At 41.8% G+C, this 26,441-nt stretch overlaps 1 protein-coding gene across 2 annotated transcripts in view; it reads right to left on the bottom strand.

Annotated features, from left to right (window-relative positions):
* Window positions 1–26,441, bottom strand: part of ddi2 (DNA-damage inducible protein 2) — a 48,352-nt gene that overhangs the window by 19,603 nt on the left and 2,308 nt on the right. For both annotated transcript variants that reach the window (XM_043675755.2, XM_087980473.1), the window contains 6 exons: window positions 16,046–16,184; window positions 10,994–11,254; window positions 8,647–8,773; window positions 4,658–4,785; window positions 3,711–3,839; window positions 2,571–2,674 (listed from right to left, as the gene is read on the bottom strand). In XM_043675755.2, the coding sequence (XP_043531690.2) occupies window positions 2,571–2,674; window positions 3,711–3,839; window positions 4,658–4,785; window positions 8,647–8,773; window positions 10,994–11,254; window positions 16,046–16,184 (888 nt within the window). The remainder of the gene's footprint in view (window positions 1–2,570; window positions 2,675–3,710; window positions 3,840–4,657; window positions 4,786–8,646; window positions 8,774–10,993; window positions 11,255–16,045; window positions 16,185–26,441) is intronic.

The following is a 26,441-nucleotide window of genomic DNA, read 5'->3' as shown; positions in this document are numbered from 1 at the left end:
CACCACTCTGATCTAAACACTTGTCCTAGATGATGTCATGCTTCCAGTGTTGTTGGCATTGCACACATCCAGGCAAGTGGGGAGTATTCCATCACACTCTTGACTTGTATCTTGTACATGATGGGCAGGCTCTAAGGAGTGAGGAAGTGAGTTACTCCCTGTGGTATTCCTAGCCTCTGACTTGCTCTTATAACCAGTGTGTTTATGTGGCATGCCCAGTTGAGCTGCTGGTCAATTGTAAGCCCAAGGATGTTGATAGTTGAGGATTCAGAGATGGCAACACCAGTGAATGTCAAGGAGAAATGGTTCAATTGTCTCTTATTGGAGATGGTTGTTGCCTGGGGTTTATGTGGTGTGAACGTTATTTGCTATTTGTCAGCCCAAGCCTGAGTATTCTCCAAATTTAGTTGCATTTGAACACAGACTGCTTTAGTATCTGAGGAGTTGCAAATAGTGCTGAACATGGTAAAATCATCGGCAAACATTCCTACTTCTGACTTTATGATGGAAAGATCATTGATGGCTGTGCCGAAGACACTACCTTGAGGAACTCCTGCAGAGATCTTCTGAAGCTGAGATGACTGAACTCAAACAACCACTGCCTTCTTCCTATGTGCCAGGTATGACTCCAACCAGTGGAGGGGTTGACCCCTGATCCTATTGATTCCAGTTTTGCTAGGGCTCTTTGATGGCATACTCAGTTGAATGCAGACTTGATGTCAAGGGCTGTCACTCTCACCATAGGAATTCAGCTCTCATGTCCATTTTTTGACCAAAACTGTAATGTGGTCAGGAGCTGAGTTGTCCTGGCAGAACCCAAACTGGATATCAATTAGCAGGTTAGTGCTGAATAGGTGCTACTTGATAGCACTGTTGATGACACCTTCCATCACTTTACTCATGATCAAGACTAGACTGTTGGGGTTATAAGTGTCCAGGTTAGGTTTGTCCTGCTTTTTGTGTCATGCGATATACCCGAGAAATTTTCCACATTGTCGGGTAGTTGCAAGTGTTATAACTGTACTAGAAGGCCTTGGCTCAGGCAGGAGCAAGTTCTGGAGCACATGTCTTCAGTACTATTGCCAGAATGTTGCCCATAACCTTTGCACTATCCAGTACCTCCAACAGATTCTTGATATCACATGGAGTGAATCGAATTGGCTGAAGACTGGTATCTGTGATGCCTGGGATGACTGGAGGAGGCCGAGATGAATCATTCGTTGACACTTCTGGCTGAAGACTGCTGCAAGTACTTCGACCACATCTTTTGCATTGATGTGCTGGGCTCTCCCATTATCGATGATGGGGATATTTGTGGAACCCCCTCCTCGAGTGAGTTACTTAGTTTCCACCACTAATCACAAGTGGCAGGACTGCAGAGCTTAGATTTAATCCTAATACCCTATTCTTCTTACATACCTTAGTGAGCTATCTACATATCTGCTTCTCTATTGCTCGCTGACTATTTGGGAGCCTGTAATACAGAGCTGAAAAGGGTGGCACTGGAAAAACACAGCAGGGTAGGCTGCATCCAAGGAGGAGGAGAGTCGATGTTTCAGGCATAGCCCTTCATCAAGAATGTCAGCCTGTAATACAGTCCCAGCAATCTGACTGCTTCTTTTTATTCCTAATTTGTACCCACAAAGCCTATTAGCTTGGGTTCCAAAGCTCTAATTTTGACTCGTGGCAATGTGTCCCAAGGCAGTTGGTAAATCAACATAACCTCAGCAATGGGGGCTTGCCTCATGGGCAAATCAGGCTCCTGCCTGAAACTGGCGGTCAGAGGGTAGGAACACAATGTCAAGGAGAAGCAGCAGGTCACCATAGTCCAGAACCAAAAAACATGATTCATGTCATTTACAGGGTAGGGACCGGAGGACCTCAGAATTGGAGTTGGAATAAGGAGGTCTAGAAGAAAGATTTGGCAGGAAATGCCTAAACTTTCTTTGTGGGACCCATAGGAGTACAGTAAACTGGCCCCAGATTCTTTTGGTCTGCTAGGTTGGTCAAGTGAGAAATCCACAGTTGCTCTTTCGATCCCACCAGTTTTCAGATGATGTTCTTGCTGAAAGAACAGCAGGATAAGAATGAGACAATTTGATGAGTACATCCAAACTGCCCAGCAAGTTTCTGATAGCAAGCACAAGCAGGAACCTGTGGTGCCTTTGATATCTGGAGCAAGTGAATTACAAAAAGAACTGAAATTGCTGGAAGAGCTCAGCAGATCTGGCAGCATCTGTAGAGATAAATCAGAGTTAACATTTCAGGTTCAGTAACCCTTCCTCAATGCACCCAAAAAGCTCTGTTGAGCTTTTCCAGCGATTTCTGTTTTTGTTTCTGATTTCCAGCATCCACAGTTCTTTTAGTTTGAGTTACAAATAAAATTTGTTTGAAGAAGTCTTGAAACAATTTACAATACTAGAGTGCAAGTTCTACACATGGGTTAATGGCCTAGCAAGATCAGAAACAATACTGATGGTTCATGGAATATCAGCTCCCAATTTTGAACTGTGCTACCCTCACCTCAATGAGTTTAGCTACACTATCTGGAATTGCTGTTTGCCTCTTACCTGGTGCCTTTTGAGCATATCGAGTCCAAGCAACATATCCATTGGCTGGTCTTCCAGGAGGGAGAAAGAGCAGGGGAGGAAATCACCTTCAATCTGTACCTGGGCTGTAACAACAATATATCAATTAAAACCAGCTGAACTGAACTGAACACCAACACCAAGTGACTACTCAATACCCTGTGGCTTTTACACACTTATGTGCACAATTATGTAACTTAGCTCATAGTTCCCTTTCTGCATCTAATGACACAGAGCCCTTTCTTTCTGCAGTTGCTGATAACACTATTCTGAAACTACTGGAAGGTACTCCAACTCTACAACCAGAACAAAGAGAAACTTCTAAGTGGCACACATCCAGCACCATGAGTCATGAATAAAGCTGGAAGAATGTTTTTCCTGGCTTAGAAACCTAGAACTTGGACTCACCACCTCAGAATAAGGGATCAGCTATTTGGAGCTGAAATTCAGAATTTTATTTTCACTCAAAGGTTTGTGTATATTTGGGATTAGCTATCCAAGAAAGGCATGGACGCAGAGTTGTTAAGCATAGTCTAGATGCAGATTGTTAGGTTTTTGGGTTCCAAGGGAATTACAGGATAGCAGGATAGTGTAAGAAGGTAAAGTGAGATAGAGGTTTATACATATTTAGTCTTGAATGGAACAGCAGGTTCAAAGGGTCAAATGCCCTACTTATGTGCCTCGTCCTTGTATGCTGGCAGTATTTTTATCTTGGGCAAGCACACTATTTTTGGTTAGTTTTCACTGTAATGTTTTCAATAGCGTTATGATCCTTCCTTCAATATTTGGCAGCATAAATGGAGACCAATTCACTATAAATGGTTGAATGAGACATCAGATAACTATAGATCAGAAATAGCGAGGTACCACATAAAACCTTCGCCAATAAGCTATCTTAGGATAACGAGGGAAAAAAAACCTTAAAATCATAACACCACTTCATATTCATCACTGTTAGCTGTGCAATAATGGTAATTTATATGTGCAGACAAATCCTTCCAACCATTTAAAATTCATAGCACAACAGATATTCTGCTTTACTTTCCAAAACAGTAGTAATGAAAGTCTGCTGTCAGGAGAAAAACAAAAAAGGCTGCCAGGTATTATGTCAAAATGACTTACCCAAGTGAACTCTGCCAATGATTTTTTGTGTTCCAACACCTTTAGCAATTCCTGCCCACCGCCTGTCAACCAAGCGCATGATGTTGCACCTCTCAGCACATGCTTGGCTCATGATTGTCATCTGTGCTCCTGTATCAGCAACAGTATAGACTTATCAATATATTCAGATGCACAACTTTGCTGTTAGCTCACAACTCCAATTAAAAGAGGATCAGCCCCATTTGCTGAAATGCCTAAAGGTAATTTGTTCAGTCCAATTTAAAGATTTCCTTCAACAATTGGAGTGTTTATCTCGAGTGGTAAAAGGACTAAAAGACTGCTCTCTCATTAGAGAGGCACAACCGTTGAGAGTTTAAGCTGAGGGTCACCATGCCTTAAGTGAGAAGGTGGGACCTTCATGGCGACATCAGCTGGTATGGAAACTGAACCCCAAGTGTTGGTTGCACTCCTTGTTGCAAATCAGCCATCCAGCCAACTGATCTAACTGACCTAATTATCTAGAGAACAAATGAAAGGAGCAGTCATGTGATTAAGTAATGAGGATTAACAATTGTGTACTAATGTGCATGTGGAGAATGTATGAGCAAAGCAACAATTGTGTATTTAATGCCCTGAATGGAGAATAACTGAAAATAGTCATCGTATGTGTACAACAAACGTAAGTTAAAAATCACACACTTTTTAAACTTTATCCACCGCAGTCAAACACCGGCTCCTTCACATCATTCAACAAATAGTATTTCAAAGTTTCGTTCCTCTGTACCATCACAGCAGACACAGGAATCTTGTACATTTGATATTGTTCCAGTACATATTTTCCTCTAAACATTTACCCATTCTACTTTTCAACTCAGCCTGATCGACTGCTGCCAGGACTTTATAATGACTGCTTCAAACTAACTCAGCAACAATGTGTAATTTATCTCTGTGTGCACATATGAACCTACCTGAATCTACAAATGCTTTGACTGGCATGCCATTAACCTTGCAATTAATGTAGAGCATTACCACCTGACCAAAGCTCTCTGGCGATTCTTCCATTGCAATTGTCATGTTCTCCTCAATGTTCTGCTGTCTGAAATACAAAAGTTTCCATGAACAGAACAACAGAATAAGGCACCACAAGACGTCAGAGCTATGCAGTCAGCAGGCAAAATTCACTGCCATACATCACATGAGGTAAAGATGTCTACAGTTAGGACTGCACTGTCAAAGCTGCCCTTTTTCACTCCTTTTCTGTGTCTACTTTTATTTCCAACAGCTCAGGGAATATGGTGAATACTACTGAGAAGCAACAATTACATCAGTACATGTATTGCGAAAAGATGGGACCGGAAAGAAAAGCTGACCCAGTTTCCAATTTTCATTGCCCAGGTAAACTAACATCTATAAACAACGGATGACTATTTGCAGACGCATTAGGAAAATTGAACAGTTTTGGATGTAGGTTTGCTTGCTGAGCTGAAAGGTTCATTTCCAGACGTTTCATTACCTTACTAGGTAACATCTTTAATGGACCTCATGCGAAGCAATGCTGAAAATTCCTGCTTTCTATTTATATGTTTGGGTTGCTTTGGGTTGGTGATGCCATTTCCTGTGGTGATGTTATTTCCTGTAGTGAAGTCACTTCCAGTTCCTTTTCTCAGGGAGTGGTAGATGGGGTCTAACTCGGTGTGTTTGTTGTTAGAGTTGCGGTTGGAATGCCATGCTTCTAGGAATTCTCGTGCATGTCTTTGTTTGGCTTGTCCTAGGATGGATGCATTGTCCCAGTTGAAGTGGTGTCCTGCCTCATTCATATGTGAGGATACTAGTGAGAGAGGGTCATGTCTTTTTGTGGCTAGTTGGTGTGGACAATTGAGCAGTGCGTGGTCAAAACTCTCCAGCTGTTTCTCAACTGCAGTGGCAAAACTTGCTAAAGGTACAGTGGCAGAAGTAATAAAAATACTCCTTAAATTCCAGAACCAACATAATATTTCTCTAACAATTTGCAAACACAAGACGACTTAAAAAATATTTTTCTTTGTAACCTTCTCCTCATCTATTCTGAAAACATATGATTCCACAGGCTCTCATCAAAAAAATGGTACCTTGCACAAATAGCCATGATTCTTATCAAACTCAAGAATCTGTTGACAGGCCATTCAACTGTATAGTGCATCACAATCAAGTTTAATTTTCTACAGGTCAACATATGTGCCAGCAGGGGGCATTCAGGAGTAGGAATGCAGGAAGAGGCAATTTGACCCATTATGTTTGCATCAGCTCTCCAAATAAGCATCTTATGTAGTGTTATGCTCCTGTCATCCCTCTGTAAACTTGCACATTTGCCCTTTTCAAACAACCATTTAATTTTCTTCTTAACGCCTTGATTGAACCTGCCTTCACCATACTCTCAGGTTAGACACCCCAGACCTTAACCACTGAATGTGTGAATATATTTTCTCCACATCACTTTTGTTTCTCCAACTAATTACTTAAAATCTGTCTCCTCTTGTTCTCGATCCTTTCTCAAGTGGGAACATCTTAACCCTCATTTACTCTCAAGGTGGTGGCAGCAGAGCAGGCAGCATTTTGGCTCCTGTGCCTGGACATGTCCTCCTTTTCTTCCTTCTATCCAATCTTTTTTTCCTCAAATTTACCTTAAAGAGAGAGCCTTTGGCAGGAGGTGGCTTCGACGAGCTCCGGAGTGGCAGTGGCGTTTTCAGAGACAGCATGGCTACAGAGTCAGACAGTCGACCTGTGAAGCCTGGACAGGGACTCTGGTTTCTGCGTGGGTTAGGCCCCCGATGGCAGCGTGTCATGGGCTGGGAAGCTCAGTGTGGGACACACTCTCGGCGGCATGGCATGGCCTGGTGTAGCCTGGAGCAGGACTCTCTCGGCAACATAGTGTGGGCTGAAAAGCCTGGAGTGGGACACTCTTTCAGCCGCATGGCATGGGCTGGTGTAGCCCAGAGCGGGACTCTTGCGGCAGTATGCTATAGCAGCAGAGAAGGAAAAGTTGGGACTCTCTAAATTATCTTTCCTTATTTTCTTCTGTGAATGGTGCTTATATACAAGCAACTTTTCATTGTATTTTGTACTGAATGCCATATAGGATACTCAACTCTGTCCAAATCACTTACGAGTACAGAAGCCGAGGATACTCCATCAATTTATCTATGCCCTTATGAAGTTCTCCACTATTCTCCTCACAGCTTATAACTTTCACATCATCCACAAACTTTGAAATTGTGTCCTGTACCGCAAGGTTCAGATAATTAATATTAGGAAAAACAAGATTCCCAATACTGACCATTGATGAATGCTACAAGAAATCTTACTGTAAGCATAAAAACATCCAGTATCAACAACACTGTTTCCTATCACAACCAATTTTATATTCATGTTGGCACATCCCTTTTATTCCATGAGGTATGGGCTTAGTCACATGCCTGTTGCATGTCACTGTATCAAATGCCTTCTGGAAATTCACATCAATAGCACTGCCCTGACCAAAACGTTCTGTTAACTCATCAAAAAACTCTAGTAAGTTAATTAAACATGTTTTTCACTTTACAAATCCACACTAGTTCTTAATTAACCTGCGTTCGCCTATGCGATTGTTAATTTTGTTGCAGATTATTGTTTCTTTTTCTAATCACCAAAGTTAAACTGACAAATCTATGTTGCTAAGTTATCCTTGCATCTTCTACTAAAGAAGGGTATAATGTTTGCAATTGTCTAGTCTTCGGGCACCATGTGAGTCTGAAGATTGAAAAATGATTACCAGTGCCTCTGCAATTTCCATTCATACTTCCACCAGTGAGCATCTCATTCAGTCTCAGTGTCTTGTCAAACTTAACTACAAAAAGCCTATCCATTAACTCCTCAGTATCAATTTTAAACTCTTTAGTGACTGAATTCTCCCCTCCTTCACCATGGCCTGTTCAGTTAAAAACAAACACAGAATATTCATCTATTACCCTGCCATTTTCTCTGCCTCTATTTTATAAACTATAAATCGTCTTTTTGGCCCCTGATGAGCCCCACTTCTCCTCTTACTACCCATTTACTGTTTGTATGCTTATAGAAGATTTTTCAATTCCCTTTTTATATTAGCTTATTTCACCTTCCCTCTTTGTTTTTGTCATTTGCCTTTCAACATCAATATGAATTTCTATACAAGCCTAGCTCTTAATTGAGTTTTCTACTTGACATCTGTCACAAGAACACCGTTTCTTACTAGTCAAAATTTATGCTTCTTTTTGTCATTCAGGGAACTTGAGATTTGTTTGCCATCTTTCCCTTTTGAAAGAATAAAACTTGACCATGTTTGAACCATTCTTTGAAGGTAGCCCATTGGTCATCTACCATCCTTCCTGCTCGCCTTTCTCATTGATAGTCTGGTGCAGTAAATTCTGCCGAATACACTCCAGGAATTCATGCTCCCTCCCGTGCCCTTTACACTACTACTATGTTTGGATAATTAAAATCCCCCATTTAAACTACCCTATAATTTTGCACTTCTCTATAACTTCCCACTAGCTGTTGTCCTATAAACAGAGCAATGTAATGCACCTTTTTTTGTTCCTTAGCTCTCGCTAAACTGACAATGTCCTTGACTACTCTGGGATATCTTCTTTCTCCAGAACCACAATTTCTCTTTAATCAGTACTATCACTCCTCCTACATTTCGTTCTTCCTCAGAATACTAGTCAATTTTCTCAATCCTCATGTAGGGACTAAAATTTTTAAATAAGCAGCCAGGAACAACTTAATTCAGATAACTGTAAATGCTCAAAGTGTAAGAAAAATAGGAAAGAGTAAAGAAAAATAAATCCCTGTAACACAGAGCACTTTATCAGCACCAAAATATCTTAAATGTTTCGTACAAGAACTGAACATAAAATGTTCATAACAAAATGTCAAGTAGAAAAATTCAGCAACAGCTCTTTACCTGATGTCTTCTTCAATTTTGGCTTGTGCCTCCAGGTCAAAGGGATCAGCATTCAGAAGTCGGATCCTCTCCTGTTCTCGCCGTGCTCGTTCCAATTGCTGTTCTCGTAGCACTCTTGTAAACTTATCTATATAAAGAGATAGCACAAAGTGGAAAGAGCTGCTTAACTATTGAGACAGTACAGAGCATACAACAATGAATGAGCAGTAATGATCATAGATGGAAATGTGTTGCTGGAAAAGCGCAGCAGGTCAGGCAGCATCTAGGGAACAGGAGAATCGACGTTTCGGGCATTCGCCCTTCTTCAGGAATGAGGAAAGTTGGTCCAGCAGGCTAAGATAAAAGATAGGGAAGAGGGACTTGGGGGAGGGGCGTCGGAAATGTGATAGGTGGAAAGAGGTCAAGGTGAGGGTGATAGGTCAGACTGGGGTGGGGGCGGAGAGGTCGGGAAGAAGATTGCAGGTTAGTAATGATCATAGCCAAACAACTGATTGCTTTAGCTCAATATTAATCAATAACATGAAGCTTTTCTGCCCCGATTTAATTAGATGTGAGGAAAGCTGTTAATGTAACTTTTCACTATGCTATATTGTTTGAATTAGTCTAAAATCTTAAGATGCAAATATCATCCCCTCCACATTTGAAGCAATTGAACTGTCATCAGGGTACAGTTCTATCTTTTGGATATTCATCCAAGTGGTCATTTGTGAGTCATAATGTAACTTCTTGAGTGCGTCATGATCACGGAAGAAAGAGTTTATATCATGTCTTTTACATCCTTGGAATACTGCAAATATTTTACAGGCACTCAAGTACTTCTTGAGATCTAGATGCTGCTATAATGGATGCTGTAAGGGAAATAATAGCCATTAATTAGAGCACAGCAAAACCATACAATCAGCAATGAGATAAGTGACCATCTTATGTTGAAAGACTGGAGCGACTGGGCTTGTATACCCTTGCGTTTAGAAGACTGAGAGGGGATCTGATTGAGACTTTTAAGATTATTAAAGGATTGGACACTCTGGAGGCAGGAAACATGTTTCCGCTGATAGGTGAGTCCCGAACCAGAGGACACAGCTTAAAAATACGGGGTAGGCCATTTAGGACAGAGATGAGGAGAAACTTCTTCACCCAGAGAGTGGTGGCTGTGTGGAATGCTCTGTCCCAGAAGGCAGCGGAGGCCCAGTCTCTGGATTCGTTTAAGAAAGAGTTGGATAGAGCTCTCAAGGATAGTGGAATCAAGGGTTATGGAGATAAGGCAGGAACAGGATACTGATTGAGGATGATCAGCCATGATCATAATGAATGGTGGTGCAGGCTCGAAGGGTAGAATGGCCTACTCCTGCACCTATTGTCTATTGAGCAGATCATCTGTTCTTGCTTTGTGCCTTCAGTGATAAATATCGATAATAACATTGAGAGACCTGTCTGCTCTTGGAACAGTATCCTGGGAGCTTGTAAGTCCATTTGAGAGGGAAGGAGAGGTCTTGATTTGACACCTTTTCTGAAGGACTGCACTTCCAAGACACCATTCAGTCCTGTACTGAAATTTCAGCTCAGATTATGTGCTCAAATTTCAGGAGCTGGGCACAAATCTATTTTTTTCTGATTCAGAGGCAAAAGTGGAGCCAAGACAAACTTCTTAAAATTGTCAATTTTCTTTTCAAGGTCTGTGTTTTATTTTAACTGGTGAATAATAAAATGAAGAAATAAATCATGAAAACTTCTCTCTTTCTAGTTTCCCATTGCATTTTACAAGAAAAAGAAATTGTTCCACACCTGCCTCACTTCTTCACTCCATTCTCACAAAAACATAACTTCTCAGACAGAATATAAGAAGTCACAAACATCTGTAAACTCATCCTCTTTACCTCCTTCCTGTTCATATTTCCAAACGTAGCACAGCACTTCTGCTGATTTTTAAACATCCCTCACCATTCTGTAACCAGGAAAAACCTGTACAGAATGTGTCCTTTAGCAGCCATAGGACTACAATATTGAGAAGACTCAACTATAATACAGAAAAGATCTGAAATTAATACAGATTACAATCGCAAAGTTATGCCTGAAAGTCTTTTTCTAACTGGGTAGTGAATATTTGTTAGCTCGTTATATTGAAGAAAGTTACCAGATTCAATTTCCCAACATTCTAATTATTTAATGTTTAGCAATTAAAAGTCCATAGTTACATAGTGAGAAACCTTTATCAGCCTGCTGAATAATATACAGCAGTCTTGTAACAAATTCTATCTTGTGATAAATTCTCACGAGACAATTGTAAAGAACAGCAGCATACCCATAAGGGAGACCAACATAAATGACAAATCAGAATTTCTGTATTTACCAAGATCTCCGCTAAGAAGCGCCTCAGCTAAAGGAGGATTCCGTTCCTTCAATAGCGATAGCTCATGTGGATTGGCCAAAAGCATGTCCCGCAACAAAGTGGGATTATTTTCCAAACTGTGTGGAGCTGGAACAGGGGGTGGAGAAGTAGAGCTACTGGAAGGTGGCTTTGGTGGCTGCTGATTAGCTACTCCAGACGCAGGCATTCTGTGTCCTACTGACCCAGGCACTGAGATACCACTGAAATCAATCCTGGGAAGTCCTAAAGGACGAGATGAAAGATATATCAAACTAAAATATAGAAAGGCAACAGGTAAACCTCATATTATATAGTGCCCATATCATGTGAACACTTACAAACTACTCAAACCGCCGGAATAATATTTTAAAACAGCATGGTTATTAGCAAGCTAAACAAAAAGTGAAAACTATACCACAGTCATGAGCAACAATCAAAGTTAAATGTCCTTCATAGGATCAATACTGGATTGTTGGCTTTATGATTAAAAGTGTAAAAGCAAGAAATTTATGTGTTAGATTTTATTCGTTAAGCATCAGCTGAAATACCTTAAGATGATGTCATGATCATGAAGAGCACGCAGAGATTTATTAGAATGGTACCAGAGATGAAGATATTCAGTTAGATGAGAGATTGGAAAAGTGACACTGTTATCCTTAAAGCAGAGAAGGTTAAAGAAGATTCAACAGAGGGCTTTCATAGATAGAGAGAAACTGATTCCATTGGCTCAAAACCAGAGGGGACAGATCTCAGATAATTTTGGAAAGTATTCCGAGAAAGGCAAGATAATGATTTTGCTTGTTGTGATCAGGAGTGAACTATCCAAAGACACTGTGGAAGGAGTTCAGCAGTAACTTTCAAGAGAGAATTATACTCTCGAAAAAGAGGGAAGGGAAGGCAGTGATAGCAGTAATATCACTGAACTAATACTCCAGAGAGCAACGCAAATCCTCTGGTTACATGAATTCAAATCATCCCATTTGCAGATGGTTATATTTGAATTCAATTAATAAATCTTGAACTTAAAAAAGCCTGTTAGTGGTAGCCAGGAGACTATTGTCAATTGTTGTAAAAATCTATATAGTTCACTAATGACTGTTAGGAAGGAAAATCTGCTGTCTTTATCCAATCTGGGTACATGTTACTCCAGAACCACATTATGGTGGTCTTTTAACTGCCCTCTGAAATGGCTGAGCAATCCATTAGAGGAGGGCAATCAATGTCAATTCAATCAATGATATCCACATCCCATGAATGAATTTTAAAAATTGTTTCATCATGGGAAAAAAAAGCAGGAGTAGGATTAATTGATCAGCTCTTTCAAACAGTCAGCAAAGGCACTGTGTTGAATTGACCCTTTCTGTGCTATTATATGGCAATAGAGCCATCATTAATGGCATTTAATAGCATGATTCCACCTACTGGATGCTCCATTAGACCTGTACAAAAGCTTTCAAAAATATTTCCAACTGAGATACAAAGAAGGGTTAGTGGACTTGAAATATGAACTCCATTTCTCTCCATATATGCTGATAGATCTGCTAAGCTTCTTCAGTATTTTCTGTTGTATTTGAGACAGGATTAAGTTGCACACACTGCATGAACTCTAACAACTGTTGCATGGGTATAGACCATTCCAGGTCAGATATTATGTTTAGCATAGTCTCATTTAAAGAATTAAGGAAACATCCCAACAGATCTTTGTCCCTTACAAATTCTTGCAAACAAACTCTCCTCTAATGAAGGCATTTGATTCCCTGCACAGCATGTTCCATAAGTACTGAACACTCCTTTACTCCATCCATATGACTGTTAAATATGCATGACTTTGGATAATGATCCCACAAAATATTGCACAAGAGAACACATCATCCGAGCCCAGTTCTGTCCAAAATCCACACACTTGCCCATATAGTTTTCAACATGATATCAATCAGGAGCAGGAAATTTGACGGATTTTCACCTCCCTAATCCAGGATTACTAAAGCCAGGAGTGATGCCTTTAATGCTAACTCACCAGACTTGCTTTAGGGAACATCTCTGGGACACCCGCACCAATCAACTCCACCACCCCGTGGCCGAACATTTTAACTCCTCCTCCCACTCTGCCGAGGACATGCAGGTCCTGGGCCTCCTCCACCGCCACTCCCTTACCACCGACACCTGGAGGAAGAACGCCTCATCTTCTGCCTCAGAACACTTCAACCCCAGGACGTCAATGTGGCCTTCACCAGCTTCCTCATTTCCCCTCTCCCCACCTTACCCCAGTTCCAACCTGCCAGCTCAGCACTGTCCTCATGACCTGTCCTATCTGCTAATCTTCCTTCCCACCTATCCGCTTCACCCTCCTCTCCGACCTAACACCTTCACCCGCACCTCGATCCACCTATTGTACTCTTAGCTACTTTCTCCCCAGCCCCACCCCCCTCCTATTTATCTTTCCACACCAGAGGCTCCCTGCCTCATTCCTGATTAAGGGATTTTGCTCGAAACATCGATTTTCCTGCTCCACGGAAGCTGCCTGACCTGCTGTGTTTTTCCAGCACCACTCTAATCTAGACTCTGATTTCCAGCATCTGCACTACTCATTTTCAGGTACAGGAAATGAATGACTAATAACGCAGCACTTGTACAAAGATGGAAATGTGTTGCTGGAAAAGCGCAGCAGGTCAGGCAGCATCTAGGGAACAGGAGAATCGACGTTTCGGGCATTAGCCCTTCTTCAGGAATGAGGAAAGTTGGTCCAGCAGGCTAAGATAAAAGATAGGGAGGAGGGACTTGGGGGAGGGGCGTCGGAAATGTGATAGGTGGAAAGAGGTCAAGGTGAGGGTGATAGGTCAGACTGGGGTGGGGGCGGAGAGGTCGGGAAGAAGATTGCAGGTTAGGAAGGCGGTGCTGAATTTGATGGATTTGACTGAGACAGGCTGGGGGGAGGGGAAATGAGGAAACTGGTGAAATCCGAGTTCATCCCTTGTGGTTGGAGGGTTCCTAGCCGGAAGATGAGACTCCTTGGTGGAGTGGGAGGGGGAATTGAAATGTTGAGCTACAGGGTGGTTGGGTTGGTTGGTCCGTGTGTCCCAGAGGTGTTCTCTGAAACGCTCCGCAAGTAGGTGGCCTGTCTCCCCAATATAGAGGAGGCCACATCGGGTGCAAAGGATGCAATAGATGATATGTGTGGAGGTACAGGTGAATCTGTGGCGGATATGGAAGTTTCCCTTGGGGCCTTGGAGGGAGGTGAGGGGGGAGGTGTGGGCGCAAGTCTTGCACCTCCTGCGGTTGCAGGGGAAGGTGCCGGGAGTGGAGGTTGGGTTGGTGGGGGGTGTGGATCTGACGAGGGAGTCACGGAGGGAGTGGTCTTTACGGAATGCTGATAGGGGAGGGGAGGGAAATATATCCTTGGTGGTGGGGTCCATTTGGAGGTGGCGGAAATGGCGGCGGATGATGCGCTGTACATGGAGGTTAGTGGGGTGGTAGGTGAGGACCAGTGGGGTTCTGTCCTGGTGGCGGTTGGAGGGGCAGGGTTCAAGGGCGGAGGATCGGGAAGTGGAAGAGATGCGGTGGAGGGCATCGTCGACCACGTCGGGGGGGAAATTGCGGTCCTTGAAGAAGGAGGCCATCTGGGATGTGCGTTTTTGGAACTGGTCCTCCTGGGAGCAGATGCGGCGGAGTCGAAGGAATTGGGAGAATGGGATGGCGTTTTTACAGGGGGCAGGATGGGAGGAGGTGTAGTCCAGGTAGCTGTGGGAGTCGGTTGGTTTGTAGTAGATGTCCGTGTTGATTCGGTCGCCTGAGATAGAAATAGAAAGGTCGAGGAAGGGGAGGGAGGAATCTGAGACTGTCCAGGTGAATTTGAGGTCGGGGTGGAAGGTGTTGGTGAAGTGGATGAACTGTTCCACCTCCTCGTGGGAGCACGAGGCGGCGCCGATACAGTCATCGATGTAGCGGAGGAAAAGGTGGGGGGTGGGGCCAGTGTAGTTGCGGAAGATGGATTGTTCTACATATCCTACGAAGAGGCAGGCATAGCTGGGGCCCATGCGGGTGCCATGGCTACTCCTTTTGTTTGGAGGAAGTGGGAGGATTGGAAAGAGAAGTTGTTCAGGGTGAGGACCAGTTCAGTCAGTCGAAGGAGGGTGTCTGTGGAAGGGTACTGGTCGGTACGGCGGGAAAGAAAGAAGCGGAGGGCTTTGAGTCCTTCGTGATGGGGGATGGAGGTGTACAGGGACTGGATGTCCATGGTGAAAATAAGGCGTTGGGGACCGGGGAAGCGAAAATCATGGAGCAGGTGGAGGGCATGGGTGGTGTCCTGAACGTAGGTGGGGAGTTCTTGGACTAAGGGGGACAGGACGGTGTCAAGGTATGCGGAGATGAGTTCGGTGGGGCAGGAGCAGGCGGAGACAATGGGTCGGCCGGGGCAGTCAGGTTTGTGGATTTTGGGCAGGAGGTAGAAGCGGGAGGTGCGGGGTTGTGGGACTATGAGGTTGGAGGCGGTGGATGGGAGATCCCCCGAGGTGATGAGGTTATGGACGGTCTGGGAGATGATGGTTTGGTGGTGGAGGGTGGGGTCATGGTCAAGGGGGCAGTAGGAGGAGGTATCTGCGAGCTGGCGTTTGGCCTCAGCGGTGTAAAGGTCGGTGCGCCAAACTACTACCGCGCCTCCCTTGTCTGCTGGTTTGATAGTGAGGTTGGGGTTGCAACGGAGTGAGTGGAGGGCTGCGCGTTCCGAGGGTGAGAGGTTGGAGTGGGTGAGAGGGGTGGGGGAGTTCAGGTGGCGGTTAATATCGCGGCGGCAGTTGGCTATGCAGAGGTATATCGCGGCGGCAGTTGGCTATGCAGAGGTATATCGCGGCGGCAGTTGGCTATGCAGCACTTGTACAAAAACCATCTTAAAAGAATAATCACTCATATATTCCATCTGTTGTCACAACAGTGTTTAGGAGGTTACAAAGATGAATTTTTAAAATTGTGTACACGTGATTTTTAGGCACCATCAGTTCATGGAAACAATTGGCAAACCTTTCTTACAAGATCTCTCACCTGATACACCTGGGAGTGGTAGACTAGATTGCACTGGAGGTCGTTCCAACTGTCGCAATACCAGTACATCACCATCCTTCAATCCATATGCTGTCAGAGTCAGTCGATCATCAGTCAATGGCCTCTCTGCAAAGATTATCTAACACAGAAACAGCACTCAGGTTTGACTCACATTCAGTGATTCTGCCATTGGCACATCTTTGTAAGTCTCAAAGACTATGGTGGGAATTATTCATCAGCCACAAGACAAGTAGTATAGTATTTAATATTCCTTCAGGGTACACAACCTGCCCATCTACTGGATGTGCTCTTTTTGCAATTTTAATCCCACTTTACATGCTCATGTTTTAATGTTGTTGCGAAGATTGGGAAAGCTTGTCAGTTGCACAAGTGACCACTTGGGGCACTAGCCCACTATGTTTAGGGCAACCAAAAATCAGCAATCACTGCAGCTTTGCAAGAGCCACTGACAATCTGAGAGCAAAATGTCTGTAAGAGGCTGTGAAACAAATATTTTTGACTGGTTTCTGGTAAAATACAAATGACATATCTCCAAGAAACTGTTTGCTAAACATTTATGGCAATGGATAGGCAATGAAAAAGGAAAGATTAGAGTGGTACTGGAAAAGCACAGCAGGTCAGGCAGCATCCGAGGAGCAGGAAAATTGACGTTTCGGGCAAAGGCCCTTCATTAGGACCAGTCCTGATGAAGGGCCTTTGCCCAAAACGTCGACTTTCCTGCTCCTTGGATGCTGCCTGACCTGCTGTGCTTTTCCAGCACCACTCTAATCTAGAGCCTGATTTCTAGCATCTGCAGTCCTCACTTTTGCCTAATGAATAAGGAAAGTCTTACGTTGTCTTGTTCTGTAATGTAAGCCTAAAGTTCAATATATGGACTGCTTGCTTAGAACTTCAACTCTTGGGTTGAGTTTTGCTAGCTTATTGATAAATTTCTTTATTCTGCCCAGTAGCTAATGTCCAGATCAACTACAGCAAGCCTCTCTTCACAAACCACATTTATATCTTCATGAGTTTCAGTAATATTCACAAAGAATGTCACTGTTTGCCATTTGAAACAAACCCACTCTTATTTCACTAGAAACCTACAAGATAACTTTTCTCTGTATAAAGATATGAGGAAAACATGAACATTTTGGACTTTTCCTTGATATTAATTACGTAAAAGATTTGTATGTTTATTAAAGCAACCAGGAAATTATTCACTACTCCCCCACTTATGTATTTGCAAGGCAAAGAATAACAACTTTCTTACATCATTTGCTCATAAACAAATATAGTTTACTGTATTCAAGAACTGCTTACAATATTTTATTAGTCTGACGTACAGTTTTTTTCTCATGTACTTCAGTTTTATTTATTACTAAAAGCTTTGAAACAAACAGTTGTACATGTAAACAGATCTATATATTGTTACCAGAAACCAGCCAAAAAAATTCAGTTCTTCCAGACTTCTTTTTATGATAAATTTTCAGTTAGTGAATCAAGCCAATTTTATAATATAAAACAAAAATACTGAGGATGTTGGAAATCTGAAATAAAAACAAAAATTGCTTAAGAATTTCAGGTGTGGCATCATCTGCGAAGGGAAAGCAAGGCTAACGGTTCGAACTGAAGGGTCACTGGACTTCATCATAGAATCCCTTCAAATGTTAACTCTGCTTTCGCTCCACATATGCTGCCATACCTGGTGAATTTCTCCAGCAATTTCTGTTTCAATTTCATAATGTACATGGAGCAATTTGATTCAGCTTCTCACTGTTCAATAATTATTTTTAAGGCATGCAGTTGTGAATTGAAAAAATATAAAAATGGAATTACCGTACAGAACTCCAATGTGATTTGTCTTAATTTCTAAAGTACTAATTGCCCATTTTTGATTTGAGGTTTGTTTTTAAAATACATGATTAATGATTTTTATCCTTGCTTGATCATTGATATCAGACCAGCACATTCAATTGTTACTTATTGCTGGTTGATAAATTTGACATTATAATCAATTCGATGGAAATAACTCATAGTAAAAATCTTGTGCATGTCAATGCACTTTCCTATCTACATTAACCTAATTCCTGCCGCACTTCGGTGATTTGACACACAATATTTGACTAATTCAGTCACTGCTAAACAGTGACACTAAAAATTTAATTCCATTAAATCAAATTAAGAAACACAAAAGTCCTGTTAATATATTTTTGATTATTTGCAGCAATTCAACAAATTGCTTACGGTGGGCTGGATGATACATTGTTTCAGATATGCAGGCGTTTTATACTATACAATACACAGATATTACAACAAACTTTTTATAAATTGGCACCAGGAGAGTGCCAGTTGATCAAATGTCCCAGATAATCCTGAGGTCCACACAATTAATGTTAAAAACACACACTAAGTAACAGAAACGTATTGCAATGTGAAGTCACAACACTGTTATATTTTATTTACAGCATAAATCACCTTGATAATAACACAACTTTGCCTCAAAGCAAAGAGCCTTCTGACTCACATCCTCAACTGACTACTTGAACATTGCAGAGATTGTGGTATTTGAACATCTGACTCAAAATTGAATCAACTGTCAATATTTCATGTGACCATTCAACTGAACAAGTATTTTTTATTTTTTCACTGAGGTAAATAAATTTTAAAAGTTATAATAATTGGATGGAATAATATAGTAAACTTTGCAATACTTGAGGTTATTATTTTTGCCTTTAAAATCATTAAATCTCATTTTAAAGTTGACAATGTCTCTAATTCATTGCCTCATTGTTATCTGATGAAAGGCCTTCGTTAGTTGAAATTTGTTGTAATTCAAACGCCATCTGAGCCAACTGTTACTAGCATTTGCAAATATAACAAGTTCCAAACATTTCCATTAATTTAACATATTTCTGGAGTATGTCAGTATGTTGGAGGATGCTTACATTCTGTTATTAGACAAAGAGCCCACAAAGGCTGACATAGTGGCAATGTCATTGGACTAACAATCCAGATATCTGCATTAAGGATTTGGGTCAGATGTTCAAATCCTACAATGGCAGCTGGTGGAATTTAAATTCAAATGGCCATGGAACTTTCATCAACTATTGCTAAAAACAATTCACTTGTTCTAGGAAAAATTTATTCGAGGAAAGAAATCTGCCATTTTTATCTAACCCAGCCTTTATAATGCATAACCACGGCAATGTGGTCATCTTTCAACTGCCCTCTGAAATGGCAATAAGGGATGGGCAGAAAATTCTGCTCTTATCAGTGATGTCATCAATCTCATCAAGGATTAAAAAATGGAAGTGCAGTTCATTTTACAGCCACAAAGTAATTGATAAGCATTCTTGAAATCAATCACATGTTGATTACTCAGCAAATCCTCAAGCCAATTAGGAGTCAAATGGTTTTCTTTGAGTATCTCTTTTCAAAATGTGAAAAACATATCTGAGGATGTATATACAGACAGGTGCAGTTGTATTTGAGACTGTGTAATTCCTGTTACATATATCCGGGGATGTACGGATGAATGTGTGAATATAAATTCATTGCTAAAAATAGGTACAACCACTGCAAATCACTCCTCCGTAGCTGAGGATAAGGATGTATATAAGTAGTTCCAACTGTGTACATCTGGGTTGGCTGGTATTTATTCAGAGACCAATATGGATGTAGGCAGATGGAGCTTGCAGTGTATTTGAATGTCTATAAGTACCCATTTTATGTTGCTCAATTTTAAAAGTTGTTTTGTTTTAACTGTGGTCAGTTAACGTACTCTCATTTTGCATTATAGTTCTTAAGAAAGTTTGTGCGAGATCTGAGGAACAGCTGTATCATCCATTCAGCACCAATTTGGAGTAGCTTCTCTCCCTTGTTGCACCCCAATAACACTCAGCCTCTGCCACTCGCTAACCTTCCTGCTCACTGTGGCCCGACAATTTGCAGCCTCTTCCAATCCCTGACCCTCTCTCCCACCTCTAACCCTCTACTTCGAAGCTTCTACTGCTCCTTTCCAAACAATATTTCTGTTAAATAAAGGGAACTATGGAACTATGAGGGAGGAGCTGGCCAAAGTTCAATGGTGCAATACCTTAGCAGGGATGACAGTGGAGGAACAATGGCTGATATTTTCTGTGTATAATGCAGAAGATGCAGGATCACTTCATTCCAAAAAGGAAGAAAGATCCTAGGAGGAGGCATGGGTGGCCGTGGCTGATGAGAGAAGTTAAGAAACATATAAAGTTAACAGAGAAAAAGTATAACATAGCAAAGGGTCAGGTGAATTGGCCATACTAAATTGCCTGTAGTGTTAGGTAAGGGGTAAATGTAGGGGTATGGGTGGGTTTCGCTTCGGCGGGTCGGTGTGGACTTGTTGGGCCGAAGGGCCTGTTTCCACACTGTAATCTAATCTAATCTAATCAAAAAAAAAGGTAGTGGGAAAACGGAGGACTGGGAAGCTTTTAAAGAACAACAGAGAATTACTAAGAAGGAAATACGCAGAGAAAAAATGAGGTACGAAGGTAAACTGGCCAAAAATATAAAGGAGGATAGTAAAAGCTTTTTTTAGGTATGTGAAAGGCAAAAAAAATGGTTAAGACTAAAATTGGGCCCTTGAAGACAGAAACAAGGGAATATATTATGGGGAACAAAGAAATGGCAGAAGAATTGAATTGGTACTTCAGATCTGTGTTCACTGGGGAAGACATAAGCAATCTCCCTGAGGTAACAGTGGCTGAAGAACCTGAACTTAAGGGAATTTATATTTGCCAGGAATTGGTGTTGAAGGTTGATAAGTCCCCGGGGCCTGATGGTCTACATCCCAGGGTACTGAAGGAGGTGGCTCGAGAAATCGTGGATGCATTGGTGATTATTTTCCAGAGTTCGATAGATTCGGGATTAGTTCCTGCGGATTGGAGGGTGGCTAATGTTGTCCCACTTTTTAAGAAAGGTGGGAAAGAGAAAGCAGGAAATTATAGACCAGTTAGTCTGACCTCAGTGGTGGGAAAGATGCTGGAGTTTATTATACAGGATGAAATTACGACACATCTGGATAGTAGTAACAGGATAGGTCAGAGTCAGCATGGATTTATGAAGGGGAAATCATGCTTGACTAATCTTCTGGAATTTTTTGAGGATGTAACTCTGAAAATGGACGAGAGAGTTCCAGTAGATGTAGTGTACCTGGACTTTCAGAAAGCTTTTGATAAAGTCCCACATAGGAGGTTAGTGAGCAAAATTAGGGCGCATGGTATTGATGGTAAAGTACTAACTTGGATTGAAAGTTGGTTCGCTGACAGGAAACAAAGAGTAGTGATAAACGGCTCCATTTCGGAATGGCAGGCAGTGACCAGTGGGGTACCGCAGGGATCAGTGCTGGGACCGCAGCTTTTTACAATATATATTAATGATATAGAAGATGGTATTAGTAATAACATTAGCAAATTTGCTGATGATACTAAGCTGGGTGGCAGGGTGAAATGTGAGGAGGATGTTAGGAGATTACAGGGTGATCTGGACAGGTTAGGTGAGTGGTCAGATGCATGGCAGATGCAGTTTAATGTGGATAGATGTATGGTTATCCACTTTGGTGGCAAGAACAGGAAGGCAGATTACTATCTAAATGGAATCAATTTAGGTAAAGGGGCAGTACAAAGAGATCTGGGTGTTCTTGTACACCAGTCAATGAAAGTAAGCATGCAGGTACAGCAGGTAGTGAAGAAGGCTAATAATATGCTGGGCTTCATAACAAGAGGGATTGAGTATAAAAGCAAAGAGGTTCTTCTGCAGCTGTACAAGGCCCTGGTGAGACCACACCTGGAGTATTGTGTGCAGTTCTGGTCTCCACATTTGAGGAAAGACATTCTGGCTATTGAGGGAGTGCAGCGTAGGTTCACGAGGTCAATTTCTGGAATGGCGGGACTACCTTACGCTGAAAGACAGGAGCAACTGGGCTTGTATACCCTTGCGTTTAGAAGACTGAGAGGGGATCTGATTGAGACGTATAAGATTATTAAAGGATTGGGCACTCTTGGGGCAGGAAACATGTTTCCGCTGATGGGTGAGTGCCGAACCAGAGGACACAGAGGACCAGAGGACACAGAGGACAAACGGGGTAGAGCATTTAGGACAGAGATGAGGAGAAACTTCTTCACCCAGAGAGTGGTGGCTGTGTGGAATGCTCTGCCCCAGTGGGCAGTGGAGGCCCAGTCTCTGGATTCATTTAAGAAAGAGTTGGATAGAGCTCTCAAGGATAGTGGAATCAAGGGTTATGGCGATAAGGCAGGAACAAGATACTGATTAAGGATGATCATACTGAAGGGTGGTGCAGGCTCGAAGGGCAGAATGGCCTACTCCTGCACCTATTGTCTATTGTCTATCTTGCATCTTACCTCCTGCCACATTTCCACAGCCATCACTCACAGCGAGTGCTATGGAGAAAGTGGCATGCACAGAGTTCAACAGCAGAAGGTTCAGTAAAAGGAAGATTCTGGGAGGTTCATGGAAGTGGGCAGAAGGGTCTGGAGGATTGATAGCAAGTGAGGGTACATGGAGCATGACAAAAGGAGGCCTATAGCAGGTAGAGACAGCTGAGATCAAGTGAATCCTTTAAGGAGTATAAAGTTTTAAACAATTCACTGGAGATTTCTTCAATGAGAGTAACAGTGTTCATGTAGCGTAAGTGGACTTCCAAGGCATTTCTTACATAATAAGCTATCACATTAGATTTGTAAGTAAAGTTATAGTGAGCTCATAGAATAAAAGAGACATTAGCAACATGGATATATGATTAGCTGAGTAACAAAAGAAACAAGATTTCATGGCCTGTGGTCTCCAAAGTGTACTGTCTGTGAGTTTGGTGGAGTCAGTATTAATCAGTGGATACATCAGGGAATTAGACTGTTATTTGCAAGGATTAATGTGTAGGGTTCAGAGTAGCACTAAGTACTCATTCGATGAGCTGTCTTTCGCCCCTTAATTGCACTGGAATAATTCTGAGGTTCTGTTATAGCCTCTGTTTCTCAATCCTTCCATGAACGTGAAGAGTTTTGAAAGGGTGCAGAGAAGATTTACAAGGATGTAGTCAGCTTCGGAGGATTTGTCTATAGAGAGAGGCTGAAATCAGCTGGGGCTATTTTCCCTGGAGCGTAGGAGGTTGAGGCGACCTTAAATGGGTTTGTAAAATCACCAGAGGCATGAATAGCGTAAATAGACTAGGTCTTTTTCTCAGGATAGGGAAGTCCAATACTAGAGGGCATAGGTTTAAGGTGAGAGGGGAAAGAAATAAAAGGAGCTCAAGAACTGTGCTGCCTTCCATTGTTAAAGATGACTAGACTAGTTTTAGGTAAAAACAAGGACTGCAGATGCTGGAAACCAGATTCTAGATTAGAGTGGTGCTGGAAAAGCACAGCAGTTCAGGCAGCATTCAAGGAGCAGGAAAATCAACATTTCGGGCAAAAGCCCTTCATCAGGAATGAAGGGCTTTTGCCCAAAACGTCGATTTTCCTGCTCCTCGGATGCTGCCTGAACTGCTAGACTAGTTTTATAAAAGGCTATAGATTCTCCAATAATGTCAGGAGGTTATTGAATAAGATTCAAGCGTATTCACAGCAGTCGGTTCAAAGACTAGTGATCTCCTTGGATGCAGAAAAGGCATTTGATTGGGTCAAGTGGCCATATCTTTTTATACCCTTGAACAATTTGGTTTAGGGGAGGTTTTTATTAGGTGAGAAAGGGTCCTCTGTAGAGATCCTCTGGTGGTGGTCCTCACCATTGGTGAGAGAACTAGTAATTTTAATATCTGTAGGGGCAGTTGGCAAGGCTGTCCCCTCTCACCACTACTTTTTATATTGGCTATTGAGCCACTGGCAGAGGCTATCTGCAGGGAACCTAATACAGCAGCCCAGGAAGTAGGATAAAAATCGCATAAGATCACATCATATGCGGATGGTATTCTTGTCATTTTGTCGAAGCCAATGATTTTGGTGCTTGTATTGTGTCATCATAGTCTTACCAGACTATAGTGCTGCTCCCTCATTAGAGAGAAGCGGTGGTGATTTAAGTTGAGGGCCACCAAGAGAGGTAACCCATGCTGTTGGCATCACACTGCTTTGCAAACAGACAACCAAGCCAACTGTTTAACACAACTTATCAATTCAATTGGTTCCTTTTCAGGTTATAAGATTAATTTCTCAAAATTGGAGGCTATGCCTATAGGTCTTAGAATATCTGACGTGGAAGGTGAATCACAGTTTGGGGGGGGGGGGGGGTGTTCTTTATTTAGCATCTTTGTTACTCCTGCCTTTGATCAATTGTTTAAGGCCAATTTTGGCCATTTGCTTGACAGGATTAAGCAAGATCTTCAGCGATAGGCCAAGTAACTCTTAATATTGTCGTAATCCTATAATTATCAGTACTGTGGCAGCTAGGAGAATCTCCTGCTTGGGTGATTTATTTGAAGGTGAAATAATGATGTCCTTTGACCAAATAACCTGCAAGTATGGTCTAGCGAGCAGAGACCTTTTTCATTTTTTTTAGGTCAGGGATTTTATTCAAAAAGTGACCATGCTTTTGACCGACTCCTACGGATCCGTCACAGAGAAGAGGGTGCTTCATGCTAAAAGTACTCTCTCTGTTAGTACTCTTTATCATATGTTGGAGGGTGATCTTTCCGAATCATTACGGACCTTCATTACGTCCCAAGTGTAAATTAAGTATTGGTACTCTCACTCATTGTCTATGGTCTTGCCGCAGGCTCCGTACATATTGGAATGCTGTGGCAGGTGTAATAAAGAGCATTTTGAGAATCGAAGTTAAGACGGACCCTAACTTTCTTCTCCTGGGCCTACCCAATTTATTTTATTTAGCCGCTCATGGAAAAGAACTTTTTAATATTCTCACTTTTTGTGCAAGGAAAAATATTTTGATGTATTCAGTCTCTGAAAAACCCCCGGGTTTGTTTGATTGGCTTAGGCTAATCATGGAACATATTCCTTTGGACGTTCTTACAAATATGTTACACCAAAAAACTGAAAATCTTTGTAAGATATGGTGACCCTTTTTGCACTATCTAGATATAGAATTATCTAACATCTTATTTGGACTTTTGTGTAGCCATGACGATCTGATTTATTGAACTTGATGCCCTTGAAGGAAGAATTTTGAATAAATTCATGTGTAATATCAATGCTCTCGGAGGTTGGGAGCTACTGTTTCATTGTGCTAAGCTAGTTTATTTATTTGTTGCCTTTACTGATCTGTTCATCTTGCACAAGAGTATAGTTGTGTTTTGATTGTTTTTTTATTATTTATATAGTATTTTTGTTGGTTCATTGTTGTTAAAATTTTGTAATTTTATAAAAAAATTTATCTTTCAATAAAAATATCTTTTTAAAAAGGGGCTTAAGTCTCAATTTTTTTCATGCAGAAAGTGGTATGTGTATGGAATGAACTGCCAGAGGAAGTTTTGCAAGCTGGTACAATTACAATGTTTGAAAAGCATCTGGATGGGTACATAAATAGAGTTTACAGGAATTTGGGCCACATGCTGGCAAATGGGCCTAGGATATCTGGTTGGCATGGACAAGTTGGACCGAAAGGTCTGTTTCCATGCTGTACAACTCTATGGTAGTAGAGTATACTCAAGCGAGAAATCAGGAGGGTTAAAAGAGCACAAGAGATAGCTTTGATAGATAGAATTAAGGAGAATCCAAAGAGATTCTATAAATACATGAAAGGCAAAAGAATAACTCGGGAGAGAATAGGGTCCCTTTACAATCAGTAAGGCCATCTTTATGTGGAACTGCAAGAGATGGGTGAGATGCTAAACAAGTATTTTGCATCAGAATTTAATGTGGAGAAGGATTTGGAAACTGCAGAACTTGGAGAAATAAATAGATATCTTGAAATACATATACAGAGGAGGATGTACTAGACATTTTAAAACTCATAATAGTGGATACATTCCAGGACCTGATCAGGTGTATCCCAGAACTTTGTGGGAAGCTAGGGAAGTGTTTGCTGGGCCCTTTGCTGAGGTATCTGTATCATCAATAGCCACATGTGAGGTGCCGGAAGACTGGAGAGTGGTTAATGTGGTGCCATTATTTAAAAAAGGTGGCAAGGAAAAGCCAGGGAATTATAGACCGGTTAGCCTGACATCAGTGGTGGGTAAATTGTCAAAGGTGATTCGGAGGGACAGGATTTATATGTATTTGGAAAGGCAAGGACAGATTAGGGATAGTCAGCATGGCTTTGTGTGTCGGAAATATTAACTCACTAACTAGATTGAGCTTTTTGAAGAAGTGTCAAAGAAGACTAATGAAGGCAGAGGAGTGGATGTGTGTGTCTGGACTTCAGTAAGGCATTCGACAAAGTTCTGCATGGCAGA

The sequence above is a fragment of the Chiloscyllium plagiosum genome, unplaced genomic scaffold (assembly GCF_037043375.1).
Source record: "Chiloscyllium plagiosum isolate Xiang-an unplaced genomic scaffold, Cpla_swu_hap1 HiC_scaffold_37, whole genome shotgun sequence".
Lineage (NCBI taxonomy): Eukaryota > Metazoa > Chordata > Chondrichthyes > Orectolobiformes > Hemiscylliidae > Chiloscyllium > Chiloscyllium plagiosum.
This window is presented reverse-complemented; position numbering and strand designations above follow the sequence as displayed.